The following is a 27194-nucleotide window of genomic DNA, read 5'->3' on the forward strand; positions in this document are numbered from 1 at the left end:
TCTTTTGCACAAGTTGTTGCATTAGTTGAAATGTGACATCAACATCATCACCAATTTGTGCAACCTCATCATCTATCTCATCCTCATCAATTTGGCTCACACCCCCTCCAACCCCTTTATACTCATTATACAATTCATTCAAACACTTTACCACCTCCTTCACAATCTCATCTTGCTTTCTAGCATCTCCCCCAAGATTGCCAAAGCTTATTTGGAGCATTTGAAGCTTCATCCTTGGGTCCAGCACATTGCCCAAAAATATCAGCTTATTCACAACATCAAAGCTCCCCCAATATTTGTCAAATTTCAACTTCATTAAAGATGCTACCCGTTGCATAGTAGGATTTCTAGGATCCTTCATTTTAGCTTCTATTTGAACTTGTAAAGCAACCAATTCTAAGAAAATTATTGGGGATGTACAAGTTTTGGTTGCACTAAATTTCAATGTAGCATCATAAATTTTTTTGAGAAAATGCACAAAAGCTAAACATGTCTAATGCATTGGATTTTTCAGATATTAAGTATACATAACCATATCTTGAAAAATCATCTGTGAAAGTTATGAAATACTTAAAACCATCATGTGTTTTAGTGGGAAAAGGACCACATATGTCAGTATGTATAATTTCCAGCAGTTTCTCACTTCTTGTAGCACCTTTCTTCCTCAAATTAGTTAACTTTCCTTTAACACATTCAATGCAAACGTTGTCTTTGTCATGGTGGTTAAGTAGTGGCAACAGATTTTCTTTGTTTAGCAGATTCATTCTTTCATTCGAGACATGTCCTAGTCTCTTGTGCCAAAGTCTATATGATTCTTCTTTATCTGCTTTCCTTTTAGTGCTTATCAGATTGATGTTTAGATTAGCAGTACTTGGATTTGGTTTCTTGCAATTCAAACGAAACATGCCATCATCTAGAAAACCATTACCGATCATAACTTTATTTTTGAAAATGGAGAATCCAGACTCATCAAACTCAAACTGTAAGTTTGATTTTACAAGCTTACTAACTGAAATAAGATTCCTTTTCATAGAAGGAATATAAACTACATCTACTAACTCCAAAATAAAACCAGACTCCAAAACGATCTTAGCTAATCCAATGTACTCCACCTTGACTCTTTCTCCATTTCCCACGAACACCTTCATCTCAGCCTTGCTTGGCAACCTCTTTGTTTTGAACCCCTGCAACAATTAGCCACATGAACTGTTGCACCACTATCCAACCACCATGAATCTGAAGAAATCCCAATTGCATTAGACTCAAAACAAACATTTACTTGACTAGACTTACCTTTAGCCTTCTGTTTATCTAGCCAGCGTTTGTATCTGTCACAATTCCTCTTCATATGACCAAATTCTTGCAGAAGTAACACTTGAAACCTTCTGGTTCTAGCCCCTTACTTCCCTTTTCTTCCTTGTTTTTCTTCCAAGCAATTTTACCCTTTCCAAAATCCTTTTTGGGTTTGAAGTTGTGAACCATGTTAACTCTTTCTTCAGCCTTATCTTTCTTCATATTTTGTTCTTCCTGCACACAGATGCCTATGAGGTCAGTTACTGTCCATATTTCCTTCTGTGCTACATAGGTGCTTCTAAGGTGCTTGAAAGTGCTTGGTAGAGAATTTATTGCAAAGTGTACCATCATATTTTCATCCACATTGACTTTGAGTGCTTGCAGCTTGTTCCCAATTTCCAGCATATTCAATATGTGTGTTCTTACACACTTCTCCCCATTGTATTTTGCATCAGTAAGTTGTGCCATCAGAGTACCAATTTCAGCTTTCTTGGATTCCTGAAATTTTTCCGCAATAGAATCAATGAACTTCTTGGCATTATCAGATGGTGTGATGCTTCCTCTGACAGATGGTGAAATTGATCTCCTCATGATTAGAATAGCCATCTTGTTGGCTTTAATCCATTTTGCATATTTTGCTTTTGCTTCAGCAGATGCAGTAGCAGCAGGTTCTGCAGGAGCTTCTTCTTCAATGACCATCTCATAATCCAGCAATCCTAGAGCAATTTCCACATCTTCCCTCCATTTGGTGTAGTTGGAGCCAATGAGAGTTTCAATCGAGTTGTGATTAATTGAAAAACACATAGTATATATATATATGTGTTTAAAACTGAAAAACCCCAGAATCTTTAAAACATGATCAATTCTCACCTTTAGGTGAAGAAATCAAAACATGTTCATCAACACTAAGATATGAAAATCACATAAGCTTCCTGTACAAGAAAAGTTCCACATCTTTGGACAGAAGAACAATCTTGATAGCCTACATGTTTCATCTCTTATGCTGTTCTGCTGAAAATAATTGCATGATAAATCATTCACATCTTTGGACAGTGAATCATTCATTATGCCTTTATTTTCAACACAAGTTTGATCATAAAACTTTGAATGTACAGATCTTGTTGTGTCTGAGTTGCTTTGGCTTGCTCAGAGCACAGCAAGAACTATACAAACTTTGATCAATTTCTGTTTTGTCACAGCAAGGTGTTAACTTTAACTCTTGCTGTAACAAGTTTCTTTAACCTTGAAAACTTTAATTATCCTTCAATTTTCAAGTTCTAAAAGCTGCAACAAAATTGGTTAGGTAAAAGATAAAATAACTTATGCTCTGATACCACATGTAAACTTTAAAGTTATAATAACTTGAACACTAACCTTGTTCTGCCATTGAAGCCTTTTGTCAAACACCTGGGAGACAGCTCTTCTCTAAGATCACCGATTGCCTTATTCTCAGATTCCAGATGGGGTGAATCACTTGATGAGATTTTTGTGTGTATCGGCTCTTAGAGGGAGCTGTTCTATTTATATGCATCACTCAAGGAGTCTTGCCCATCAAGAGACTCCTTGAGGTATCCTTATTGCTATAGAACTTTTAATCCTAATTCTCATAGAACTAGAAACCCCTTTAGCTTTGTAATCCATATGGGACACTGACACAGAGGCTGCAGGTCGAGAGTTGTGTTGAGCTCTTGATTAGTCTTGAGTCTTGCAATCCGATAATGAATAGAAGACCAATTCTGAAAGGATTGGGATAATAAATTATCTTACAATGACATCTGATTTGGGGGTAACGAAAGGGAGGGTGTGTGGGAAGGAGGTGTTAGGATAAAGGTGTGTGTGTTGAGAATTTTTAGGAGGGTGCATAGGGGAAGGGTTTAGGGTTTAGGAGGGTGCAGATAGGTGTGTGTTTAGAAATTCTGATGGTCAATTTGTTGGGGGTTTAGCTGGTCCTATTTGCTGTAATTCAGCACTAGCTGCGGAAGCTCATTCAGCAATTAAAAGGCTTGCTTTGTCAGCTAACCTTGGCTTTAGAGATGTCATTATGGAAACTGACTCAAAATTGCTTATCAATGGGATAAATGGTGACTTTAGAAACAAAGTGTGGTCCATTATGCCCCTTCTTGAGGAGCTTCACAGAATCTGTGGGTCTATCATAAGGTTCAATGGAGTTGGGTGCATAGAGATTTAAATCGGACGGCTCATGAAGCAGCCATGATTGGAGTTAGAGCTATGGAGCTGGAAAGCTGGGTCTCAAGACCACCATTGTCTCTGGTGCAAGTTCTAGTCTCGGATGGACTCCCATGTCCTCCTTAAGTTTATTTTTGTTTTGGGTTGAAAGTTTTTCTTTGTTGGGTTGTATGGATTCAGTTGAAAGGCTTTTAGTTTTGCTTTCTTTCCTTTATTGTAAGCTCTTCTGCCGATTTTTCGGCTTGGAATGAAGTTTCAGACTTGACCAAAAAAAAAAGAGAGGAAGGAGGGTGGTGAGGAGAAGTTTTATTTTCAATTATAAAAATTATTATTTATTATTATTTTACAGACATGGACCATTTGTGGTACACATTTCAGCAAAAGGGAGGGTCCTATTCGTGCCATGTCAATATTTTTAACAGAATATTTAACAGGGGTAATGGATGTTTTAAAAAATATTTTATTTTCAATTATAAAAATTATTGTTTATTATTATTTTACAGACATGGACCTTTTGTGGTACACATTTCAGCAAAATGGAGGGTCCCATTCGTGCCATGTCAATATTTTTATCAGAATATTTAACAGAAGTAATGGTTGGGGGCAAAGTGAATTACCAAACTTTGGTCAAGGGGGTACTTTGTACCACTTTAACTTTTAAGGGATAAAGTGAGATTTGACCATAATTTCGGGGGCACTACAATAAATAAGTCTTTTCGAAATGAAATATGCTTTGGAAATAACATTTTCTCCACATTCCTCTCATTTTAAGTGGTGGCAACTGGGGACTCATAAGAATTCGTTTAATTATGAGAAAAACTTGGGTAGTGACTTCCCTTACCACATGACAATAATTAGCAGATCCATTGAGGGACGAGAGTGCAGACACTTGCCCTCACTCTACGTGGGATCAACCGATAAAATTGCCCAGTTGGTTTGTTATTATCTTGGAGCATATATGGAGGCAAAGCCTGCAAGATGTTTTACTAAATGCCCCAAATAGGAGGCTGAGACAAAGGAAAACCTAACATATACATCCATTGATTTTGTTTTAAAAAAGATAATGGGTAATTTTTTTTTTTTTTTACAAGCGATAATCTAAATTAGAGGGAAGGAGGTTTTCTTATACAGATACAAAACTATGATGCCATGGGGGTTTGAACCTGAGACCTTTAGTTTGCAAGTCAAAGCCCTTTTCCACTAGGTTAGACCCTGTTGGCATGAATTCACCATTGATGATAAATATGAATATTGAATCATAACATAACATATTTTAAATTTATTATTATTTATAATTCAAATTATGTAATACGGACACTCCATCAGGCTAAAGTGTTAGGGTGTCGAACACACGGACACTCGAACATGCCTCAGATACGACTTTGACACGGGTCAACAGTCAAGACACATTTTGGACACGGTCACTGAAGTCAAAACACGACATGGACCATTTTGAAAATTATAAAACAAAAACTAGGATCAAAACATAATTGTTGAAAATTATGTGGACATCTTTAAAATATTTTTAAAAAGTGGGCTAAATATGTAAATAATATATTTTTAAAATTTTTTCTTTGTTCCTTCATAGCAGCGCTGTATTTTTGGTTGACTTCTATTGATAGCAATTTGGTCGTGAGAGAAGCATCTTTTTGAGTGAGTAATTCATTCACTTTGTTTCTTTTATTTATTTATTTATGCAAACTCGATTCTTATTTTATGAAGTGGGAAATCGTTTTTCTTATTTTGAAGATGATAGATCATATATGAAAAATGTGTGAAATTTGGTTTATGATGAATCATGAATATGTGTATCATTCTTTATTTTATTTAGGGAAAGATGACTAATGCTAAGTTAACTCAAATGTGTATGAATCTGTTTTATGGTAATATGACATTGAAGTATTGAGTATGAAATTTCTTAAAAAATATATATAAGTATATAATATTATAATTTTATTAGAATTTATTATTATTTTAATTAACGTGTTTCTAGCCGTGTTCGTGTCCTAATGTTTTGAAAATTTTCGTATCGCCATGTCGTGTTTCCATGTTCTCATAACTGTGTCCGTGCAACATAAATATCTTGAATGAACAATACATATCACTCGTACCTACACAAGTTTTTTTTCATTAATATTCTATCGCTTATCATAAAAAAAAAATTCATTAGTTATGTGAGAGAGTTCAAAAAATTGTTTGGAATAAAGTTGGGTTCTATAGGGGGTGGTTGACAGAGATGAGGGAAGATATAAGGCCATATGCATTGTTAAAAAATCACCTAAGTTGAATTAGTTAAAAACAAAAACAATAGAAAACAACTTCAATCTAAAGTACAAGAAATTCTTACAAAAAGAAAGAATAAGAAAATCACCTAAAAGGGTTAGAGCACTTCCAGTAATTTGCCTTTTGCCATAGCAAGAGGGGGCTAGAACAGCTACTATTCACGTGAATAGTGGCTGCCCTTACAAAAAGCAAGGTGTGTTTTCAGCAGTTGTCATGGCAAAAGGCAAATACTATTCATTTTTTTTGTTTTTTTCACAAATTTTTTTACCTAAATAATTAATTTGGATAATATTTTGAGATAAAATTTTTGGGTTCATATGTGTCAATACTATTCATATCTCATAATCGGATAAAATTTTTGAATTAGATTTTTGGTTTCAAAAGTGAAGAGTATTGGTTGGTATTTATAGAAAAAAAAAGATTAATTTTTTGGTATTTAAAATAAAAAAATTCAAATTTTTTTATTTTTTTATTACACAAAAATTGGCTGCCGTTGGATTAGAGGACAAAAGCGATCGAAGAGCTGAGAGGACGCCACATGGGCTCACAAAAAGCCATGACATCACTCAGCCCTCAGGCCAGCCCAATCTGCTGGGCTCCACCTCCCGCCCTTGCCAGCTTTTGTTGCTGGAATCGATTTTTTGACCCTAGCCCCCCAAGCCCGAGTTTTGCCTGTACTGCTGGAAGTGCTGTTAAACATAGGGAAAGATGGTAGCTACTCAATACATGCAAGTGGGCAAAATGCTTGACAGACAGAGAGGGAAATTACCTTGCTGGGGCCGGCAGTTGACAAAATGTAAAGTGGAATGGGGTTCATTTTCAAAGTGGGCCTGGGGCATTTCCTTTCGAGTAGGCTGCATTTCTTAAATTTAATTTAATAATGAATTATATTATTATTATTATTATTTTAAATTAGCAGGATATAATTATACGTTTTGAAGTTATTAACAGGTGCCCGAAATCTTCCCTCTGTTCACACCTTTGAATGAAGACTCAGGGGGGTAGATTTCATAATTTAATGCAACAAACTCTGAGCTCCAGAACTGTTAGGAATATATCAAGCAACACATACAAAGCAATATACAAGACTTTCCTGAGAAAAAGAATAAAAAAGGGGGAAAAAAGGGGTTATTTTTGCTTTGGATTCTTGGGTAACAGGAGAAGTCCAACTGACCTTTCCTTGGATGAATTGGAGAGAGATGCATGGGGAAGTTGATGGCTTGTGGGCTCAGTCAATGCTTTTTGCCAACCAAAAGGTACTTTCTTCGAAGGTGTTTTGATCTCAGCGGTTTTTATGCTTTGATGGGGTTTTCTCTTACTTCAACTTTATGTTCCAAAATCATTGTGTTTTCTCTGACTGTGGTGTTGGGCGTGCTGAATTGAAACTGGGTTTTAAGTATTTCTTCTGCATTTTAAATCTTCCTTTGTTTTTTCATCTTTAATGAGATGGTGGGGTGATTAGTGTTTGCAATTGGTGGTTGTTGGAGTCTATGAAGTGGGTTTCCAGAATACTTTGTGAATTTTCCATTTGAATGGAAAGCTTGGAATTTTGTTTTCTGGGAATCAGAATTTTTGAGTAAACCATGTGTTTATAGTGTCAATGGTTGTGTTTCTGATCATCATCTAAGAATGTATGACCTACTAGGGCTGCTCTGTCATGTATGTTCTTTGAAGAGCTCTGCTTTTCTCATTTCTTTCAATTTTTGTTGTTGGTGCTAATTTGGAAACAGCTCAATTGGAATGATCCGGTATGAGAACTAAAAAGTGGATGAATAAGAGAAGATTCAGTATTAAAGGGAGGTTGCATAAGATGCTCAAGTGTATGCGTTCAGGGGAGCAATTAAGGGTAGATGAAATTGCTCATTCATCTGACTCCCTGGCAACTCGGGACTATTCAGCTAGTGGTGGCTACTCCGGTCGAGCAGGTGAGATTGAAACAAAGGTGGATAATAGCAATATTGAAGAAGCTGAGTCTTCTTTGCGTGAGAGTGGTTATCTCAACTATGAGGTTGGTTGCAAATAAGTTTTGCATAGCTCTTACGTTCTTGTTGGCTTTTGTTTTACTCCCTTGTATGTAAACCATTATTGAATAAGTTGAACAACTTTTAAGTGTTGAAAGAATCTGAATATCTTCATCACATGCTCGGTGCGGGTAGCAATTCATATTGTGGGACTGTTTCTTTGAGTTTATCCTTCTAATGGTTAATTTACGGTTATGAGCTGTTTTACTATATACTGTATAACTCAAATGAGTTCCTTATTTAGAATCATCTTCAGCGAAATTAGATATCCGGAAATACAGTAAATAATTCAAGTACATAATTCCAATTTTGACAAAATCCTGAGTTCCATTGCTTGACATTTAGATGAAATTGGAAGTTTGCTTTAAAAAATTCCAAAGACGGTATGATAGATTTGTTATAGTCCATGAATTTGCACTGCAAGCTCCACCTGTGATGAAATGTTTTTGAAGGGATTACACAGATGACATCAATTGTGAAGGCATGGTTGATGTTTGTGATAAATCAATGGCTTTAGTGATGCAGTGGTTTACTAGTTATTTTGTAATTTTCTTTTTTCTTTTCTGAGAACCAGGACCTTGAATGGTAGGACTTTTTGAAGCAGTGACTTATTGACTTTCACTGATTTCAAAAAATCACTAGTTTTGGATGATTATTATCATGGGGTACTCCCCAGTGACACTGATCAAGGTTAAAGAATTAGGCCAATTTTTCTCTTGATAGGAGTCTCTAACACTTTTCTATAATAGGAGATTCTTAGGATTTCCCAAAATTACTTCATATCAGATCATCTGCATTGTTACAGTATATGCTACTGTGGTTTGCTTGAATCTTCCATTGTCAGATAATTATTAAAGCTGAGAGATTTGCATATTTTATAGGAAGCAAGAGCTCTATTAGGAAGGCTTGAGTATCAAAAAGGTAACACAGAAGCTGCTCTTCATGTATTTGAAGGAATAGACATTGCTGCTGTGATTCCCAAGATGAAAGTCTCCATTTCTAGAAGATGCGAGCCCAACAGACGTCGTTCTCAAAGTGATGCTGTCCCACCCATGTCTATGCATGCTGTTAGTTTACTCCTTGAAGCTATTTTTCTTAAAGCAAAGTCATTACAGGGTCTTGGACGGTTTGGAGGTATTCCTTCCATCTCCTGTTCACTTTCCAATTCCTGGCTGTCTTATATGTATTCATACTTTTATGACTTTCTTGCGTCTTGTCTGGGATGTATTCATCTCATGAGCTTTGAATGAACCAGGGAACATCCTTTTGCTTCTAGAATTATAGGTAGTTTATAAAGGATATAGCTATAGTCAATCACACAATTAGATTTCGAACCAAAACTGAAATTCTTACTTGTGTTTTGATACATTTACTTGCATAATTTAGTTGCTTCTGCTCCGCTTTATACATACAAGTTTAAGAACTTTGAAGATTATTGAGAAAGTACATTTTCATAATAATTTCTGCAGGGCTAATTTTACCTGCTGACCCATTTTGCAGAAGCTGCTCAATCATGCAAACTTATTTTGGATACTGTGGAATCTGCATTACCAGAAGGCTTGCCTGAAAACTTTGCTTCTGATTGTAAATTGCAAGAGACTGTAGGCAAAGCGGTTGAGTTACTTCCAGAGTTGTGGATACTTGCTGGGGCTCCCCAGGAGGCTATCTTATCATACCGGCAGGCTCTCCTCTATCATTGGAATCTTGACATTGAAGTTACTTCAAAGATAGAAAAAGAATTTGCAGTTTTTCTTCTGTACAGTGGTTGTGATGCAAACCCTCCAAATCTACGTTCACAGATGGAAAGCTCCTTTGTGCCAAGAAACAATATAGAAGAGGCTGTTCTGCTGTTGTTGATTCTACTAAGGAAATTTGTTGCTGGAAGGATTGAATGGGACCCATCAATCCTTGATCATCTTTCTTTTGCCTTGTCCATTTCAGGGAAAATAAGGGCCCTAGCCCATCAGATTGAAGAATTGATTCCTGGAATTATGGGAAGACAAGAAAGATATTGCACCCTAGCACTCTGTTACTATGGGGAAGGTGATGACTTGGTTGCTTTGAATCTTTTAAGGAATGTTTTAAATAATCGAGAGAACACGGACTGCATTCTGGAATTATTACTGGCTTCTAAGATTTGCAGTGAGAATTTGGTTTGCATTGATGATGGGACCAAATATGCATACAAAGCACTTGGACGGTTGGATGGAAAATGCAGTCAAATGTTAAGTATTGCAAATTGCTTACTGGGTGTTTCCCTGTCGGTTAAATCCAGATCAGTCGCTTCTGATTCTGAAAGGATTTTGAAGCAGTCTGAAGCGTTACAAGCACTACAATCTGCTGAGAAAATTATGAGAGAGAGGAGTCCATATGTTGTATTTCATCTTTGTCTAGAACACGCTGACCAAAGGAAGTTAGATTTTGCACTTTATTATGCAAAGCAGCTATTAAAGCTTGAAGCTGGGTCCAGTACAAAAGCATATACTCTTTTGGCACGAATATTGTCAGCTCAAAAACGGTTCATTGATGCAGAGACTGTAATCAATGCTGCTCTAGATCAGACAGGGAAGTGGGATCAAGGAGAACTTCTGCGAACTAAAGCAAAACTCCATATTGCACAAGGCCAGCTGAAGAATGCCATAGAAACATATACTCATCTTCTGGCTGTTCTTCAAGTTCGGACTAAGAACTTAGGTGCTGAAAAGAGGCTTCTAAAGGTAATAGTAATTAATGGTGATACATTTATTTTGAACCCCTGCATGTTTGATATCTTTGAAAATCTGCTTTGCTGGCAAATCTTTTATTACTATTAGCCAAAATTTGCATTCTTCCAGTACTTTAGCTGACTATAAAATTCATGGTTAGGTTTACTATCAAATTTGGGTTTGACAATATTTTACGCATTATTTGTTATTTGAGATGCATAAATATGCTATAAAAATAAACATTGAAGTGGAGGAGAGGGGCTTAAAGCTTAGCTTTGAAGTCAGTACCCAATTAATGTTTACAGAAGACTGTTCCGAGGTAGCAAATTGTTGAATATTTACATTTTTATTTTTACATTGTACAGAGTAGGAGCGAGATTAATAGAAGCTTGGAAATGGAGACGTGGCATGATTTAGCTAATTTATACACAAGCTTGTCACAATGGCGTGATGCTGAGGTCTGTCTTTCAAAATCCCAGGCTATCAATCCTCATTCTGCTTCTAGATGGCATTCTACAGGTATATTGCTACTAATATATTTATGTAATACTGGTACTCTTTCCATCTTGGATGCTTATATTGATGCCTTTATTACTTCCTGATACTCATTGTCTCTGGTAGCAGAGAATCTCAGTTCTTGAAATATAATTTTGAAGTACAAAGTGAAATCGCCATAGGGTGTAACTTTCGGACCAAATTATTCAAATTTGAAGTGCTATCTCTCTTTCATCAGCCTTCACTTCTGGCTTCGAGTAATTGAGTGGCAACCGCTTCTTTCAGTACTTATACAAAACAGTTGCTTCAAATAATGAACTTGTATTTTGATCTTGATCCTAAAAACCCTTGCATAAAAGTTTTCAAAGTCATTTCTCTTGAATTCAGTTTGAATAAAAACTTTTTGCCATTTTTCTGATCCTCCCCACATTGAAAGGAAACCATAGTACATTAGATGTTGAAAGACCAAAAATTTGTTCAAAACTAGGTAAGGACCTCTTGTTATGGGATTTAAAACTTGGTTATTTTGCTAGGTTTACTCTATGAAGCTAAGGGTCTCCACCAAGAAGCTTTAGAATCATTCAGGAAGGCATTAGATGTTGAACCCACTCATGTCCCAAGCTTGATATCCACTGCCTGTATTCTCAGACAGTTTGGTGGGCAATCATTGCCAGTAGTCAGAAGCTTTCTCATGGATGCACTACGACTTGACAGAGGAAACCCTTCTGCTTGGTACAATCTCGGGCTGCTCTACAAAGCCGATGCAGGGGCATCAGCACTGGAAACTGCTGAGTGCTTTGAGGCGGCAGCTTTCCTTGAAGAACATGCACCAATTGAACCCTTCCGATGACCACCTATACTTCTGAACCTTCTAAACTATGTATGATTCTTCTGCACCTTCCAAACTATGTATGATTCTTCCGCACCTTCCAAACTATGTATGATTCTTCCGCACCTTCTAAACTATGTATGATAGTCAATCAACCAGCGGTTTGTCAATTATACAGAAAGGTGAAAACATAGAATATGAAAAATTGTTGCACCCTCATCTGTGTTGAATTTGCTTCACCTGAAATTATATTGAGTTCTTATCTATTTCTCTACCTTGCGACCTCCTATCCTTTGTACAAGCTGTTTGTTTGTTGTTTTTGATTTCTTTTCCTAAACAAGATGGTATGATTCTGGATTATCTAATGCGCTTTTGTGATAATATTTCTTTGACGGACTCTATTTTCACCCTTGCCAAAGCTAGTAGGCAATAGGCATCATTTTTATTATTGAAACTTTTCAGCTCTATGCGGGTGGGGTGGCTAATTATTTCTCCAATACAGAGAGTATAACCAGTAACCTCAACGAAGTTTTGTTTATCAACACACACAGAACCAAGAAACCTCGAGAAAGTGAAACCTAACCATGATTTTTCTAAAACCATAGTCCTGAATTAGAAGCTTAACCATGATTTTCCTAAACGTTAATTAGAAGCTTAAGCGTGACATGTATTTGCCAACATCTTGATGAACAATCAAAAGTTGAAGTGATATCATTTCGTGGCATGAAAAGCAGAAACATCTAATACGAAATACATGTTTACTACCTTCACCTTGCTAGCAAGTTGTAATAAATGCATCCCCTCATTTCAACGTTAATGCAGAAGCTGCCGTATCTTTCAAATAGATCTGCAATAATGGACCAGAAGTAATAGCCATTAGATCATTAGAAAGTTTCAGATCTGATAGCTTTCATACCACTTTTGTGAGAAGTACAAGGCAGTCTCTGCATGAATATATGTGCACATATATCTTACATGTCAATGAGCAACCATGACAAATATTCAGCTTTTGATCATTTAAAGGGCTGTATCAATTATGTAAATGACAGCATTGTTTTTCAGATTTAGATTCATTTTCATGATTTAAAGGGCTGGATCAATGATGTAAATTCAGCTTTAGATTCATGTTCATTACAACATTAAAGTAAATATCTTATGAAATAATGGGGAAAGAATGACAGGAAAAACACAATACCAATCTTGGTTGGGTAGAATTTGATTTTAAAATTTTACTGAACTAGAGGCTCCTACAAGCCCATGATCCAACCCGAACCTGCCAATTGAAAAGAAAAGAAGCCATAAAGCTTGACATGAAAAGCACAAATTTTATTTGTGCTCTTTGTTTCAAACAGCACAGATAACTGGGCTCTATGTAGATGGCCACGGTGTAGCCATTTTAAAGCGATCGGTCTCTTCTATAGCAGTTTTCATTGATTATAGAGCACAAATGTGTTGCTTCGTGGCAGGTATTTAGAGCACGAATGAAGTATTTGTGCTTTAATTTTAACAAATGATTGAAATGTTAGATGGACTGATTTAAAACCTGTGAGCTGAGCGGTTATACTTTTCAAATATTCTATTTAAAGAGTTTAGCCGCGAGGATATACTTGTAAGGTTTGGAGGCTTGAAAAAGGTTTGAGACTTGAATTTAGGGTTTGGTGGCTCAAATTCGTTTCTGGAATACTAAAATAATTTTTGAAAAATTGAAACTATTCATAAATTGAAAATAATTTTAAGGTCCACAAAATTATATTTAATAAGTAAATATAATTAATTAGTATTTATGAACTAATTTATGAAATTTATTAAAATATTAAAATAATTATTATTCATTAAATAAAAAATAATTAATATAATTAAAATAAGGCTAATATTTTACTTAATTACAAATATTAAACTAAACAAACTAATTTTGAAAAAGCAGGTGTCAATAGAAGACATAAGCTTATTGCACACGAACTGTACAAGCAGAGCCGTCCCAAGAATGTCAGGCTTGTATTCCAAGAAACAACATTACAGCTCGAACCTAAGGTTTTAACCATTTAGGGTTATTTAATTAATATAATTAGTAATTAGCTTTTAGTTATTATTTGTTTAGTGAATAATTAGTATTGAAATATTTTAATTAGTTTTATAAATTACTTAATAAATAGTAATTAATTATTTTGAATTATTTTGTGCACTTATCATTTATTTTGAATTAGTATAGAAATATTTTAATTAGTTTCAGAAAAGGCCAAAAGAAGAATTCAATTGTTAGTTTATTCAATTCGGCCATATTCGTATGTTCTTTTCGTTTAATTTTTTTTTGTCCGATTTTTAATGTTAAAGGAAATTATGGATTTTATCTCACGTTTTAAAAATTAAAGACTAATTTGAAGCAATGGTACTTTAACTTATTAACAAGTTACATTTTAGTCCTTAGACTTATCATTTAGTTTGTATAGTCCTTGTTAATGGGTCTAGTTTAGAAGAAAAGAGCGTTGATTTGCAAACTCGTGGTCTCATGTTCAAATTCTCATGGTATTATAGTAGTGTGTGAGAAATCCTTTTCCTCTTAGTTTAGACTATAGTTTATACTCAAAAGTTTCTATGTAGTCCTTCAAAATAGTAATTATTAAATGCTTGAAATAAAATTCCTAATGTATCCCTAGTTACGATAAAATTGATAGAAATAAAGGACTAAATGTGAGAATATAATCAAGTTGAAGGACTTCGAGAATAATTGCTCTAAATAATTTCTAATTCACCGTAACAAAAACCCTAAATCCCCAACCTTTGCTTCATTTGCTTTTCTACGCCCCGCCTCCTTCCTTGCTCAAAGTTCTCACAGTCGCACACTTGACCAGAACAAAAAATGGTGAGCTCTCTCTAGTCCTCCTCCCTCGTCCATACGAAGTCGTTTGCCTTCTGTTAACTCGCTTTGTTTGTACGACCTCGTGCCGTTCTTCTTTAATCTCATTCTGCTTTGTTTCTTCTTGTTTTTGTTTGGATAGCCTTTCAAGAGATACGTCGAGATCGGGAGGGTGGCTCTCGTTAACTACGGCGAGGACTATGGGAAACTCGTCGTCATTGTCGACGTCCTTGACCAGAACCGAGTACCTTCTCTTTCCTTTTTTCTCTATCAAGTTTTCAATTTTTGTTAATTTTGTATTGCGTTCTGTTTGGCAACTGAGGAATTGTAGGAAATAATTTTTGGGATTCATGCTTTGCTGTTAAATTAGCACGTTGGATAGTATTTTCTGAGCTACCAAGCTGAGATTTTTTCTTCATGAGCTGGGTTAGTTTTTTGTATTTTGTATTTTTGAATCTCCTACCAGCGGATAGATTTACAACAAACTAAACAATTCCTTAAACATTAATGGTTTTCTTGTATTTGATTATGTGAATGTTGCAATTCAACTGAAAGATTGATTTGATATTAAATAAAAGGGTTTAGAGTGAAATATGAATACTTGGGAGTTTGTTTTTCTTCCTTGTGTTGTATATGCCAACTTCTCTGATGTATCGTGCGATGTCTTTTGGTTTTCCGAAGCTGTAATAACTATTTTGCTCATTAGAAGTATAATATGACTACCAGGGGCTTTTCTTGGTTCTCTATTTGCTGGGAAGTGGTTATTCTTGTCAGAATTTGTTTTGCACTGATTAGAAGGGTTAAATCTTTTGGCAGCACATAACCCTCTTTACTATGGCTTTTCTTGGTTTGTAAGTGGGAAAATTTGGAGATATGAACTTTTCATTTAAGTCCAAATGTTAGCATGATTTCCAATCCAACCTAAATCGATTGGGTTTGTCTAGTTTATTAATGATTTGGTTGGTGTTGGTCTGGTAAATCACGACTGGAGAATTTTGGGTTGGTATTGTATTGGGCTTCAATCCGATCCAACCCGATCTCTGCCCATCCCTAGTTGTATGTTCGGTTAACATGCTTCACATCTCCTTCAACATATTTATAATGTTTCTTCTATTGTTAATTGTCCTCTGTAGGCTCTTGTTGATGCCCCTGATATGGTGAGATCCCAAATGAATTTCAAGAGACTTTCCCTAACTGACATCAAAATTGACATCAAAAGGGTCCCCAAGAAGAAGGAACTGCTTGCTGCCATGGAGGCTGCTGGTAAGCTCAATAACTTTTAAACATTGATGGTCCTATTTTCATGTCATACTTTCCTTTTGGATAATTGTATATATGTTGGTAGATGTGAAGAAGAAGTGGGAGAATAGCTCTTGGGGTAGGAAGCTGATTGTTCAGAAGAGAAGGGCAGCTCTTAATGACTTTGATCGATTCAAGCTCATGCTCGCTAAGATTAAGGTTGGTTATGCCATAAACAAATACTTATGTTTTAACTATGAGTTCCTTTATGCAAAACTGTCCTATATTTCCTTTATTAGCCACTGTTTCATATGAGTCTTATGGATGGATGTTTGCTATTAGTTCTTTGTCTTTGTCATGTTGAACCCTCCGGAGCTAATCGGTTTTCCTTATTTGCAGAGAGCTGGGCTGGTGAGAACCGAGCTTGCAAAACTGAAGAAGGAGAGTGCATCTTAGGAAATATCATGATATTTAGTTTACAATTTTGTCATGGATTTTCTTTTGAAAGCTTTATGTTTGAATGTAATCCCTTTGTTTTTCTTCAATCAATTTTAGTTTTCAGATCATTGTTGTTTCTAGTATTGTTGACAAATGTTGGCGCATCTCTTGATTAATTCTGCCAGTCTGTTTCACGTATAGAATACCATTTTCTTGTATGGATTTTTATGCTCAATTTTGGTGCACGCTTAGTATTATTCGTCATTCTGCACCCAGGTGGTGGCATAACACAAAAGAGTTGGTATATCAACAAATTGTGATCTGAGCTGAAATTGGATTGATTGATTGTATGTGGTGCGGTTCGCTACAAAACAGTTGGGGTGCTGAGTTTGATTAGTTCCTATACAATTCGGGAGTAAGATTAGTGATTTCAACTGTTCAATTTTCTGCAATAATCTGCGCAAAGGAGATTTGGCATGAGTTCTTTACCTTTGTCCTTGGCAAAGCAAATCGAATTCTGAAGACCAGTATCTGCTTTCCACTTACCCTCTCTCACACCACTTAGGCGAACTCTAATAGCGAGGGGTTTGTAATTCAAGTGTCTAATTGTTAGGGATTTGTAATTCAAGTGTTTAATTGTTAGGGGTTTGTAATTGAAGTGTTTAAAGCGTTTTGTGTGTAAAATACAAAATAATTATTAAAAAATTGTGTTTTACAAACACATAATAATGGCATAATCTCACTCTTTCCCAACCAAAATAGGAATGAAGTGGTTAATAACTTATATATCTCATTTCAATCTTTCCCAATTAAAATTGGAATGAAGTGGTTATATCTCACTCAAATTGGAATGAAGTGGTTATATCTCACTCAATCTTTCCCAATCAAAACTGGAATCAAGTAGTTATTAACTTCATATATTATTCTTCTCTCCATAAACCCTCACAAGATTTTGAGTTCGTTCTCACAGTTCGTACGAGAAGAAGCCTCTTCAGGTGACTGAAACGATCTCATCCTCTTTCTTTCAAAGTCCGTTTCTCAAAACATCCTTTGGGTTCAGGTTAATTATGGCCGACGTCCAAGGTCTCGTCAATGACTTTGCCACTAAGCTCAGCAAACGGTGCGTTTTGAACTGTTTCTGCTACGTGTATCTTTCTATGCATGCATGTGCCGGCTCTGTATTGTGTTATGTGTTTTTTGTTTGGTTAGAGTTGTTTAATGTGGTGGCAGGAAGGTGGAGGGTTCGAGGGAGACTGCTCGGATGACGGCGGAGTTGCTTCGGACGGTAATATCGCAACAGAAGATGACATCATCCACAAACCATGCCGCCGTTCTTATTGACGCCGTCAGAGGTGTTGGCGGGCGGCTTATTGATGCTAATCCTGTTGGTATGTTCTTTTAGAATTAGAAGTTTTACTTAGGAAAATTGATTAAATTACAATTTCTATTTTTAATTAATTAAGTTAAGAAAATACCCTAGGAACTGATAACGTTTCGGATGTGATTAGAACAGAAACTGTTCATGTAATTGTTATAGTAGTAAATGTTACCAAACTTACAATTGCCAAGGTGTCTGTCTTGTTATCTACTTTCACTGAAAAATTTGCAACTTATACTGAAAACCTAGGTTGCGGATATTTGTAATCTGTCAAAATATTCTCTTGTCAGATAGTCTGGCATGTTATGTTGTCAGATTGAACCATGGCCATTGATTAGGTGGATACATGTCCCAATGTGCAGTTCTGATTTATAATATAGTAACATAACACACCCAATATAGCTATAGCAAAAACATTACCCTTTTAATTGAAATTAAATATATTACATAAGCACTTGTCAGATTAGGTTTTAGAGTATCATCATCACAAGTTTTTAACTTTCAAGATCATAATCAAACATCATATGTAAATCTGCGTACACAATGTATGACTAGTAATGACAGGACGTTCCACACGTCCCAAGATGGCCCTAAGTCTTGTTCAAGTACATGAGAGCTATGAATTTGTTATGTGATTATAATGACTATGTTTTGGAATGGTGGGATTGCAGAACTTGCTGTTGGGAACATTGTGAGGCGTGTTTTGTATATTATTAGAGAGGAGGAGCTTTCACTTCAAGCTGGAGAATTGACTTTATCCTCTCAAGACAGTGATAGAGAAATTGATGAGGAAGATGATAAACTTTTCCTGTCGTCTGCTGCTACTTATCAAAGAATTCTGCATCCACCTTCATTGGCTACGCTGCTTGGGAGCAAAACCGACACACCACCAGCTTGCCATCCTTCAGCTTCAAGGAATCATGATATTGAGGGAAAAGGCAAGTTTGAGCTATCCTTGTAGTTCATATCTAAGATCCCGTAACACTTTGTTATCAAAGAATATATCATTGCTTTTGTTATTATTTACCTGAGAGTACAACAAGCGTCCAATAAAAACAAATTTAGGCATTTAAGAAAAGTATTTTAAAACTAAATTGAAGTTGTCCTTTATAGCTGATAAAAGTCCAAGCAGCTTGACATTGAAGCGCCATATCATGGAGGCAGTAAATGATCTCATTGAAGATATAAAAACTTGCCATGAGCAGATTGCAGATCAGGCAGTAGAGCTAATCCATCAGAAGTAATTTTTCTTTCACGCTATGAACATATTTTCTGCTACGGATTTTCTTCACATATTTAAACAGTCTCCTGAAATTTTGTTGTCTCCTCATATCCATTTGATTTATGATATGTGCATTCTAGCTTCAAAAATTTTTTGATGTCATATTTTGTGAATACTCTGTCCTGATCCTCTGATCCATAACATTCCTTCTTGATTGAATCCATCCTTTTCAGTCATATTTATATGGTTATGGTCCCTCTGGTTGTGAAGGATGATATTCAGGTGGATTATATCCCTATTTATTCAGTTCAAAAGACTTTACATGCAAAAAATAAACATGGTTGTTATATACTGTCGGTTTTACATCCATATTGAATTGGTTTGGGTGGAACATCATTATTAGTTTATTCCTGCCTTAAATATCTTAGCTCTGCTGCTCGGTAGCTCATATAACTTATGCATCTTAGTTGGCATGCAACCTCCCTTAGTTGAGAAGAAATAATTAGCCAAATGAAGCTTGTAGACAGCCCAATGAACAAGTATTATGAAGTGGAGATTTTTGTTCCTCTTGATTAAATGCCTGCTTGCACAGTGATCTATTGATAGACATGTTTCCTCAGACAGATAGTTGAACTTGTCGTATATGTGTTGCTTATGAATATGTACTGGCTTCATTACAACTGCAACTGTTTTTCAGCGAGGTGGTACTAACCTTAGGCCACTCAAGAACTGTGAAGAAATTCCTATGTGCTGCGAAGGAGAAGAAACGATCGTTCCAGGTGGTCGTTGCTGAGGGTGCTCCAAAGTATGTACATGATTAGAACCTACTTGTTGATTAATTGATCCTTCACTCTTTTTTTTTGGCTTGTTGCTTACTTGGTTTTTGCGTAGGTATCTTGGACATGTTCTTGCAAAAGGGCTGGCTGCAAAAGGTTTACAAACTACAATGATTGCCGACTCTTCAGTGTTTGCCATGATTTCACGAGTAAACATGGTAATTTTTAACTTTGCTTACTCTTTTACTTCTGTGCTAATGCTATGTAGAATCTAGCTGTACTCATCAAAAACTTCGCGTACAGGTTGTAGTTGGGGTTCGTGCTGTGCTGGCCAATGGTGGAGTCATAGCTCCTGTTGGCATAAACATGGTTGCACTTGCTGCAAGAAAGCATGCTGTTCCATTTGTCGTGGTTGCTGGCACTTATAAGGTATTGGCATGAAAAAACTTGTACACGTTTACTGAACTTTTGCAAAAAAATTGAAGAATTTCAATACTAAAAGGGAAATAACCTTTCAGTATATATGTCAGACCGATCAATTAAGTATACGGATGCATTATTGCAGTAATGCTCTTCATCTTTATTCACTTAACATTTAGCTGTTCATCATTTTTTTAAAAAAAATTGTAGAAGATCTCAAAACTCAATGTATATAAGGAACAAATTTAATCTTCTATGGATGTTCTGATGCTTATCAAGAAACTAAATAAAAAAAGCATGAATGTTGATTTAGATGCCACAGTCTATGTCAACAATACTATTAACTACCGATCTCATTAGAACTCCTTAGAACTTTACATTTTTATGGTAAGGAGTTTCTATCCTGTCATGCTGAAACTTTTAGACATGTATTGCTGATTTCTGGGCAGCAATTTATGGTTGAAGACTGGAGATCAGTGCAAAGCTTCTGTTTTGCAATTTTAGGATCATAACTTTGCTGCTTAAGAACACATTCTACTGATCTTTTGTGTTTTCTTCCCCTATTAATTTATATTGTCTTGTTATTTCCTTGTTTTTTTTACAGTTGTGTCCTTTGTATCCAAATAATCCGGAGGTTTTGCTGAATGATATGAGATGCCCATCGGAACTCTTATCTTTTGGGGAATTCTCAGATTGCATAGATTTTAGTATCGGCAGCGAAGCTCCTCTTCTTCATGTTCTTAATCCTGCATTTGATTATGTGCCACCAGAACTAGTCAGTCTTTTTGTCACTGATACGTAAGACCATTCTTTTTCCTATCCTTTTGTGCAGAATTAATTTGAAGTTCCATTCGTATTCTACTATAGTGCAATTGCTAGTTCATTCAAAACGTTCAATCTTAGCTTTCTGTTCAATATACAACCGCAGTTACTTTGCTTTAGGTAGTTGTCTTGCACGACTATGATGGGATGCCAAGCAAAAACAGCTTGCACGACATCCCAAGCAATCATTCTCCTTTCGCTGTAAACTGAAAATTATACTACTAAATTCAACTTTAAGTGCTTGCAAATCTTTCCTTTCATTTCTTTAACTGATATGATTTTTTTCATTTTCCTGAACTTCCTCTGCAGTGGGGGGCATACTCCATCATTCATCTATAGGCTCATTTCTGAATTTTACTCTGCTGATGATTTGGCTCTGCAACAAAAACTGCTTCCTGAAAGTGAACATTCTAATTCCATATAGAGGAGCTATTTTTTCTCTTTATAATGTAAGTCCTAGATACTATAGCTTCATTTTACTTTTTTACTTTTTCCGGCATACTGATTATGTCTATCAGTGTGCCTGTAGAGACATTCAGATATCTCATGATTTTGGTATATTTATACGTATTACATTTAAAATCATGGTTATTAAATATCAAGACTAGGTACAATTTCCCCCAAAGATGAAAAGTTTAGTTTGGATTAGTCAAACTTGCTTAGAAGACATTGATGCTTGATTTCCCCTAAAGATGAATAGTGTATTTTAGATTAGTCAAACTTGCGCTGATAAATTTGTTTCATTTTTCAAAGTCAAGATACAGGGTCCAAATACCAACTTCCAATTAATTTGCTCTCCAGACCGCATTTGGAACCCCCTAAATATTGTCCAAAGAAGCAGATAAGCTTGCATCAGAAAAGCAGAACATAAAGACACAGAATGCTAGCAGGAAAAAAAAAAAAAAAAAAAACCAACACAGCAAAGATATAAGAAAAGCATTTGCTTTGCTTACCAAGTTATGGGATAGCTCTCTCCTACAGAAATGAAAATTATTGTCTCAGTTTTTTTCAGTGTTCCATGAACCAACCGTCTTGAAGAAATTTTTTACAGATATTATGCAACGATAAGTTTGGTCTTACAAGCCTGTACCTGCCTGCTATAGTTTGATGTTTAATAATATCCGACTGCTTCCTCGTTTTGTTATGATTATTCTGGGAGGCGAGCTAGGTCAGAAAGTGATACGGTAGAAGGAAAAGGTAATTCAGAAACTTGGAATTTTTATTTTCTTTGATTTTCATCAAAATTAATACAGTGGAAGGATCAAAATCAAGCTGGCATGCTAATCCCAGCTTCAATTGGCCAAGCTTGGGGAGAAAGAATGCCCTCTTGTTGGCTTTGGACTGGTTGTAGGCCAAGAAAAGTATATAGAGTAGAAACTGATGCATTTTCTGGACAATGATGAATTAGTGAACGCATGTTTTAACGCAAGCAATTTATTTGCAAAGATTAAAGGGAGACTTTGGAAAAACCCAAAGGAGAGAGAAAATTTTTAAAAGAAGCAAAAATGGACAAAATTACCCTTATTTATTTTTTAATTTCCTAAGAAATCCTTTACATTTGCATGTCTTTGGTTTGAAAGTTGAGAGGTTATTCTGTCTTTTTTGAAAAAGCTTTGGCTTTTTCTAAAAGTGAAATTTTTTTTATGAGTAAAACCTAAATTTACTAAGATTAAATATATTAGTATTTTATAGGTCTTCAGAACATGTGAAGGTATCTGACCGAAGAAAAAAGACCGGTACACGCACCACAAAATATAAAAAAAATCAAAGAACACAACAATTTATCTTTAGTACTTTCCACTTCTTTAACCCAGCAGAGGTGGCACAGGCAAGAGTTTTCATCACACGAGTAATGGTGAGCCTGACATTAGAACATTTAGAGGTAAGAGAGCCTTTGTTTCCATGGTAGGTGAGATCAATGTCACCGGCGGATAGTAAGCAAAACCTTTGGATTATAAGAAAAATAAAAAGAATATGGTCAAAAATAGATGAACTAACCACCACAATGGTGCAAATAAATTATTTAAGCTAAGTATATGAATTAAAGTTGTTAAGATGTGACACTTTCTAGTTGGTTGATATTAGAAAAAGTATATATAGATGGGCCAACAGTTTAGGCATGCTCTTTTCCTGTTGATCTTGTTAACTCTATCCAGGTATGTATGTATGCATGGTTTTGGTCCTTTTCTGGAATATACATATATTGCAGAGTGTTGAGGAGGACAACAATATTACAAACAGCTCAGCACGTTCTAGATAGAGATTTGGTGACGAATATTCTTAAAGCTAAACAGAGAACAAAATAAGAAAGTGGAAGGAAAATCAAGATGGCTTTGAAATTAAGTTTCTTGGCAATGCTTTTGTTCTTATTGTTAGCATCTACAACTACAGCTCATACTAGTGTGTTTGACGTGACGAGTGCAACATACGGTGCAAAGCCTAGCTCTGATATCAGTAAGGCCTTGGCCAAGGCTTGGAGTGATGCATGTGCATCGCCATCGGCAAGTAAAGTTGTTGTTCCGAGCGGGACATACAAGTTAAAAGAAGCAACTTTCAGAGGCCCCTGTAAGGCTCCTATAGAGTTTCAAGTTCGAGGCACATTGCAGGCTCCAGCAAACACTGGCCAACTCACAAGGCCAGATACTTGGGTTGGTTTTCAATATATTGACATGCTCACCTTATCAGGTGGTGGGACTTTTGATGGCCAAGGAGCACTTGCTTGGAGTCAAAATGACTACCACAAAAACAAAAATGGCAAACCTATTCCCGTTAATTTGCGGTTCGAATTCCTCACCAATTCCAAAGTTCAGGACATAACTTCACTTAACAGCAAAAATTTCCACATGCATGTTTTTGGGTGCAACCATACTACATTTCAACATCTTACCATCACAGCACCTGACGAGAGCATAAACACAGATGGAATCCATATCGGGGCTTCGACTAGTATCAACATTACTCATGCAAAGATTGGAACTGGGGATGACTGTGTTTCTATTGGTGATGACTCCCACCAAATCACAGTGACTGATGTTACTTGTGGGCCAGGCCATGGAATAAGCATTGGAAGCCTTGGAAGATATAAGGAAGAAAAGGATGTGAATGGGATCATAGTTAAGAACTGCACCCTGACTAATACACAGAACGGTGTGAGAATCAAAACATGTCCAGATTCTCCTTCACCTAGCACTACTGCCTCAGATATGCACTTTGAGGATATTATCATGGTAAATGTCAGTAACTGAAAGGACCCGCCCCGAATTTTTCAAAACCCGAGGCGAATCCTTTGGAATTCCTGACATCACTCCGATGCCAGACCCAATTACTAAAGACCGAGACTTCCTGCCGAAATTTCGGCAGAGTCTCCCCTATAAATTGGACATTTTCCAAAATTACAACCTGCATAAAAACGCATTTAATATTCCCAACTGGCAGCATGCACAATATAATTTCATGCAATTCACACAAATGGCCTTCAGCCTTCCAATAATTCTTAACCAACTACCAAACAATTCAAATACCAATTATGACTAACATTTAGTCTGCGGCTGCACCTAATAACCTTAGGCTGCCTACGTACCCTCCTTGAGGGATCAAGCCACACGTAGTTCTTCCATAAAACCCAATTTCACACATAGGCGATACCTTATTTCATTTCTCTGTATTTCACATAATCTCCCCATACGCCGGTACAACCAACGCCACGTATGGGGCCTGTCAACACGCCGGATAACCTACGCCACGTGCGACCATGCCATACTATCATAATATCTCCCCATACGCCGGTACAACCAACGCCACGTATGGAGCCTGTCCCAACGCCGGATAACCTACCCCACGCGGGACCTCAACATCATGTCACAAATATCCCCATACGCCGGTACAACCAACGCCACGTATGGGGTCTGTCGACACGCCGGATAACCTACGCCACGTATGGAGTCTGTCGACACGCCGGATAACCTACGCCACGTGCGACCTCAACACAATATCACATAGCTCCCCATACGCCGGTACAACCAACGCCATGTATGGGGCCTGTCTCAACGCCGGATAACCTACGCCACGTGAGACCTGAACATAATATCACAAATCTCCCCATACGCCGGTACAACCAACGCCACGTATGGGGCCTGTCCCAACGCCGGATAACCTACGCCACGCGGGACCTCAATTTCACTTGGTGGTACTTGTAGTAAATCCAACATCCGGGGAGGTACCTAAAGTAGTGCGTATAGCACTCCAAACTGACATTCTAGACTCTGTTGTACCCTTGTACAACCATATATAATTTATAATTATATAAATTAATTCTAATATTGTGTAACCCTCCACAATCATCTAGTACCCGATAATCTCCCCTAGAAAGGTGAGATTACTCCGGGAGACTCACGGTCAACCAAGGGTCAAACTTCTCTAACACTGGTCAAACGGACCTGCGGAACCCACGACCTCCAATTTCCGATCCGAAGGTCCCTATGGGTTCTACCAGGTATAGGACACTTGTCCTGCAAGTTTGGTTCAGATCGAACGGTCGGATTGCTCACGATCGCACGATCTGACAATTAATATAAAATACAAACTTTAAAATTATTATTCGGAACATCCGGGGCTCCGATTCACAATCCGTGAATTCCTACACGATCCTAGAATTACCTAGATTAACATATATTAAATTTGGGACCATCCAACGGTCCCAACCTATCGAACCCAGATAACGCACAATATGCGATCGTCCGTTCGATGGTCAAACGATGTCCGAATTGAGATCCGCGAAATCCTACGCACTCATGACAACCTAAGGATCTCATTGAGACACAGTGTCACTTTTTCTACAGTGCCCACGCGCCGCCACACGCGCCGGCAGCGCGTGGTGCCCAAAGCGATAACTCTTCGCCGGAAAATCTCAATACCATGGCTCCAAACTCCTACCCTAGGTATAACACCCTATTTGGAGCCACTTTTATTCTTGGACCTACCCCAAAAAGTGGCCGGAAGTGGCCGATCACAGCGGCCGAAGTTCGGCCGATTTTCAATTCGAAAATCGAGTTGGCTACGCTAAGAATCGATCTAATCCTACCCAACAGGCAGCTAGAGCATGAAAAGTAGGTGAGAAACCATACCTTGCTCGTCGGAATCGGTGGCCGGAGGAGGGAGATCGAGCTCCTTGAATTTTGGGTTAAAACCGATCGGATTTTTGCATTTTTCGGCGAGCACAGGTGGTTCCAGTGGCTGAGATTGGTCGGGATGGAAAGAGGAAGATGGCACGGTTTTTTTGGGACCGGTGCCACCCCGAGCAGTGGCCGGATGCGGCGGTGGTGGCCCAAAAATCGCCGCTGTGAACAGTAACAGAAGGGGGCTGTTCTGCGCGCAGGGAGAGAGAGAGAGAGAGAGAGAGAGAATCTGATTTTTATAAAAAAATCTCATTTCGAAATATTTACGATTGTGCCACTGGGCTTCTTTTGACCATGTCTTTCTCGTTACAACTCCGATTCGAGCCCACTACGTGTCTATGAACTCGTCTCAGTACGACCTATCCAAAAATACTAGTCACTGCCCCAAACTCTCTCCGGTTAAAAATATGACTAAAATACCCTTAAATAATTAAATAATTAAATAAGGGTTAAATTCGGGGTCGGGGTGTTACAGTAACCCTATCCTCATAGACCAATTGTACTGCCCATATACTCGGTGTGACCAAAAACCTCCGTCAAAAGTTAAGATCAACAATGTCAGCTTCAAGAACATTAAGGGCTCATCTTTCACTCCACTTGCAGTCAAGCTTGTATGTACCAGAGGCATACCGTGTGAGAATATGGAGTTGACTAACATTGATCTCACCTACGGTGGAAACCAAGGCCCTCTTACCTCTCTGTGCTCTAATGTCAAGCCCAGAATTACTGGCGTGATAAAGGCTCTTGGTTGTGCTACATCGTCCTTGGCACCTCTTCCTTTATCCAAGAAATAGAAAGCACTAATTAATGTTCTCTACACATAAATTAATGTGTTCTACTTTGCTTTTGTGCTACAGGTTCTCTCCTTTGTATCAAGATAAATAAATACACAACACACTTTTCATCAATGCCAACAAGATTTAGAGCCCTCTTATAGCATTGTTGACCTGTTTGATCCCAATTTTCATCACTGAAAACTTCCCTTGTGAATTTGGTAGTAACACCGCATTATATTTCTCTGTCTTATATGAAAAACGACCAGATAAATTCAGAATTTT

The 27194-nt window shown here is 37.0% G+C and overlaps 5 protein-coding genes across 8 annotated transcripts; 4 read left to right on the top strand and 1 right to left on the bottom strand.

Moving 5' to 3' along the window:
- LOC109946889 lies at nucleotides 913-3824 on the bottom strand. Of its 3 annotated transcripts, XM_020556061.1 has the most exons (4): nucleotides 2668-3824; nucleotides 1639-2084; nucleotides 1294-1527; nucleotides 913-1184 (listed from the first exon to the last, which is right to left on the bottom strand). In XM_020556061.1, the coding sequence occupies exons 1-3, from the start codon at nucleotides 2678-2680 to the stop codon at nucleotides 1345-1347; spliced, it is 642 nt and encodes a 213-aa protein (XP_020411650.1). In that variant the 5' UTR covers nucleotides 2681-3824; the 3' UTR covers nucleotides 913-1184; nucleotides 1294-1344. The 3 variants fall into 3 exon arrangements, with proteins under 3 accessions (XP_020411650.1, XP_020411649.1, XP_020411648.1); XM_020556060.1 differs by having other exon boundaries at nucleotides 1294-2027; nucleotides 2668-3796; XM_020556059.1 differs by having other exon boundaries at nucleotides 1294-2084; nucleotides 2668-3796.
- Nucleotides 6716-12100, top strand: LOC18790117 (protein NPGR2). 2 transcript variants are annotated; one of them, XM_007225150.2, is made up of 6 exons: nucleotides 6716-7019; nucleotides 7494-7771; nucleotides 8666-8918; nucleotides 9285-10501; nucleotides 10855-11008; nucleotides 11518-12100. In XM_007225150.2, the coding sequence occupies exons 2-6, from the start codon at nucleotides 7514-7516 to the stop codon at nucleotides 11832-11834; spliced, it is 2199 nt and encodes a 732-aa protein (XP_007225212.1). In that variant the 5' UTR covers nucleotides 6716-7019; nucleotides 7494-7513; the 3' UTR covers nucleotides 11835-12100. The 2 variants fall into 2 exon arrangements, with proteins under 2 accessions (XP_007225212.1, XP_020426370.1); XM_020570781.1 differs by lacking the exon at nucleotides 6716-7019 and having other exon boundaries at nucleotides 7040-7771.
- Nucleotides 14565-16579, top strand: LOC18791613 (60S ribosomal protein L14-1). The gene is made up of 5 exons (XM_007223790.2): nucleotides 14565-14673; nucleotides 14810-14911; nucleotides 15801-15930; nucleotides 16013-16125; nucleotides 16306-16579. The coding sequence occupies exons 1-5, from the start codon at nucleotides 14671-14673 to the stop codon at nucleotides 16360-16362; spliced, it is 405 nt and encodes a 134-aa protein (XP_007223852.1). The 5' UTR covers nucleotides 14565-14670; the 3' UTR covers nucleotides 16363-16579.
- On the top strand, nucleotides 17412-21405 carry LOC18790265 (translation initiation factor eIF-2B subunit beta). The gene is made up of 10 exons (XM_020555594.1): nucleotides 17412-17464; nucleotides 17575-17732; nucleotides 18394-18664; nucleotides 18696-18700; nucleotides 18836-18962; nucleotides 19642-19749; nucleotides 19836-19938; nucleotides 20024-20149; nucleotides 20745-20938; nucleotides 21272-21405. Exons 1-10 carry the CDS (start codon nucleotides 17412-17414, stop codon nucleotides 21384-21386), a joined length of 1260 nt encoding a protein of 419 aa, XP_020411183.1. The 3' UTR covers nucleotides 21387-21405.
- LOC109946623 (exopolygalacturonase-like) lies at nucleotides 23290-26930 on the top strand. Its single transcript, XM_020555022.1, has 2 exons — nucleotides 23290-24199; nucleotides 26584-26930. The coding sequence occupies exons 1-2, from the start codon at nucleotides 23290-23292 to the stop codon at nucleotides 26928-26930; spliced, it is 1257 nt and encodes a 418-aa protein (XP_020410611.1).

Source organism: Prunus persica, chromosome G1 (assembly GCF_000346465.2).
Source record: "Prunus persica cultivar Lovell chromosome G1, Prunus_persica_NCBIv2, whole genome shotgun sequence".
In the NCBI taxonomy this organism is placed as follows: domain Eukaryota; kingdom Viridiplantae; phylum Streptophyta; class Magnoliopsida; order Rosales; family Rosaceae; genus Prunus; species Prunus persica.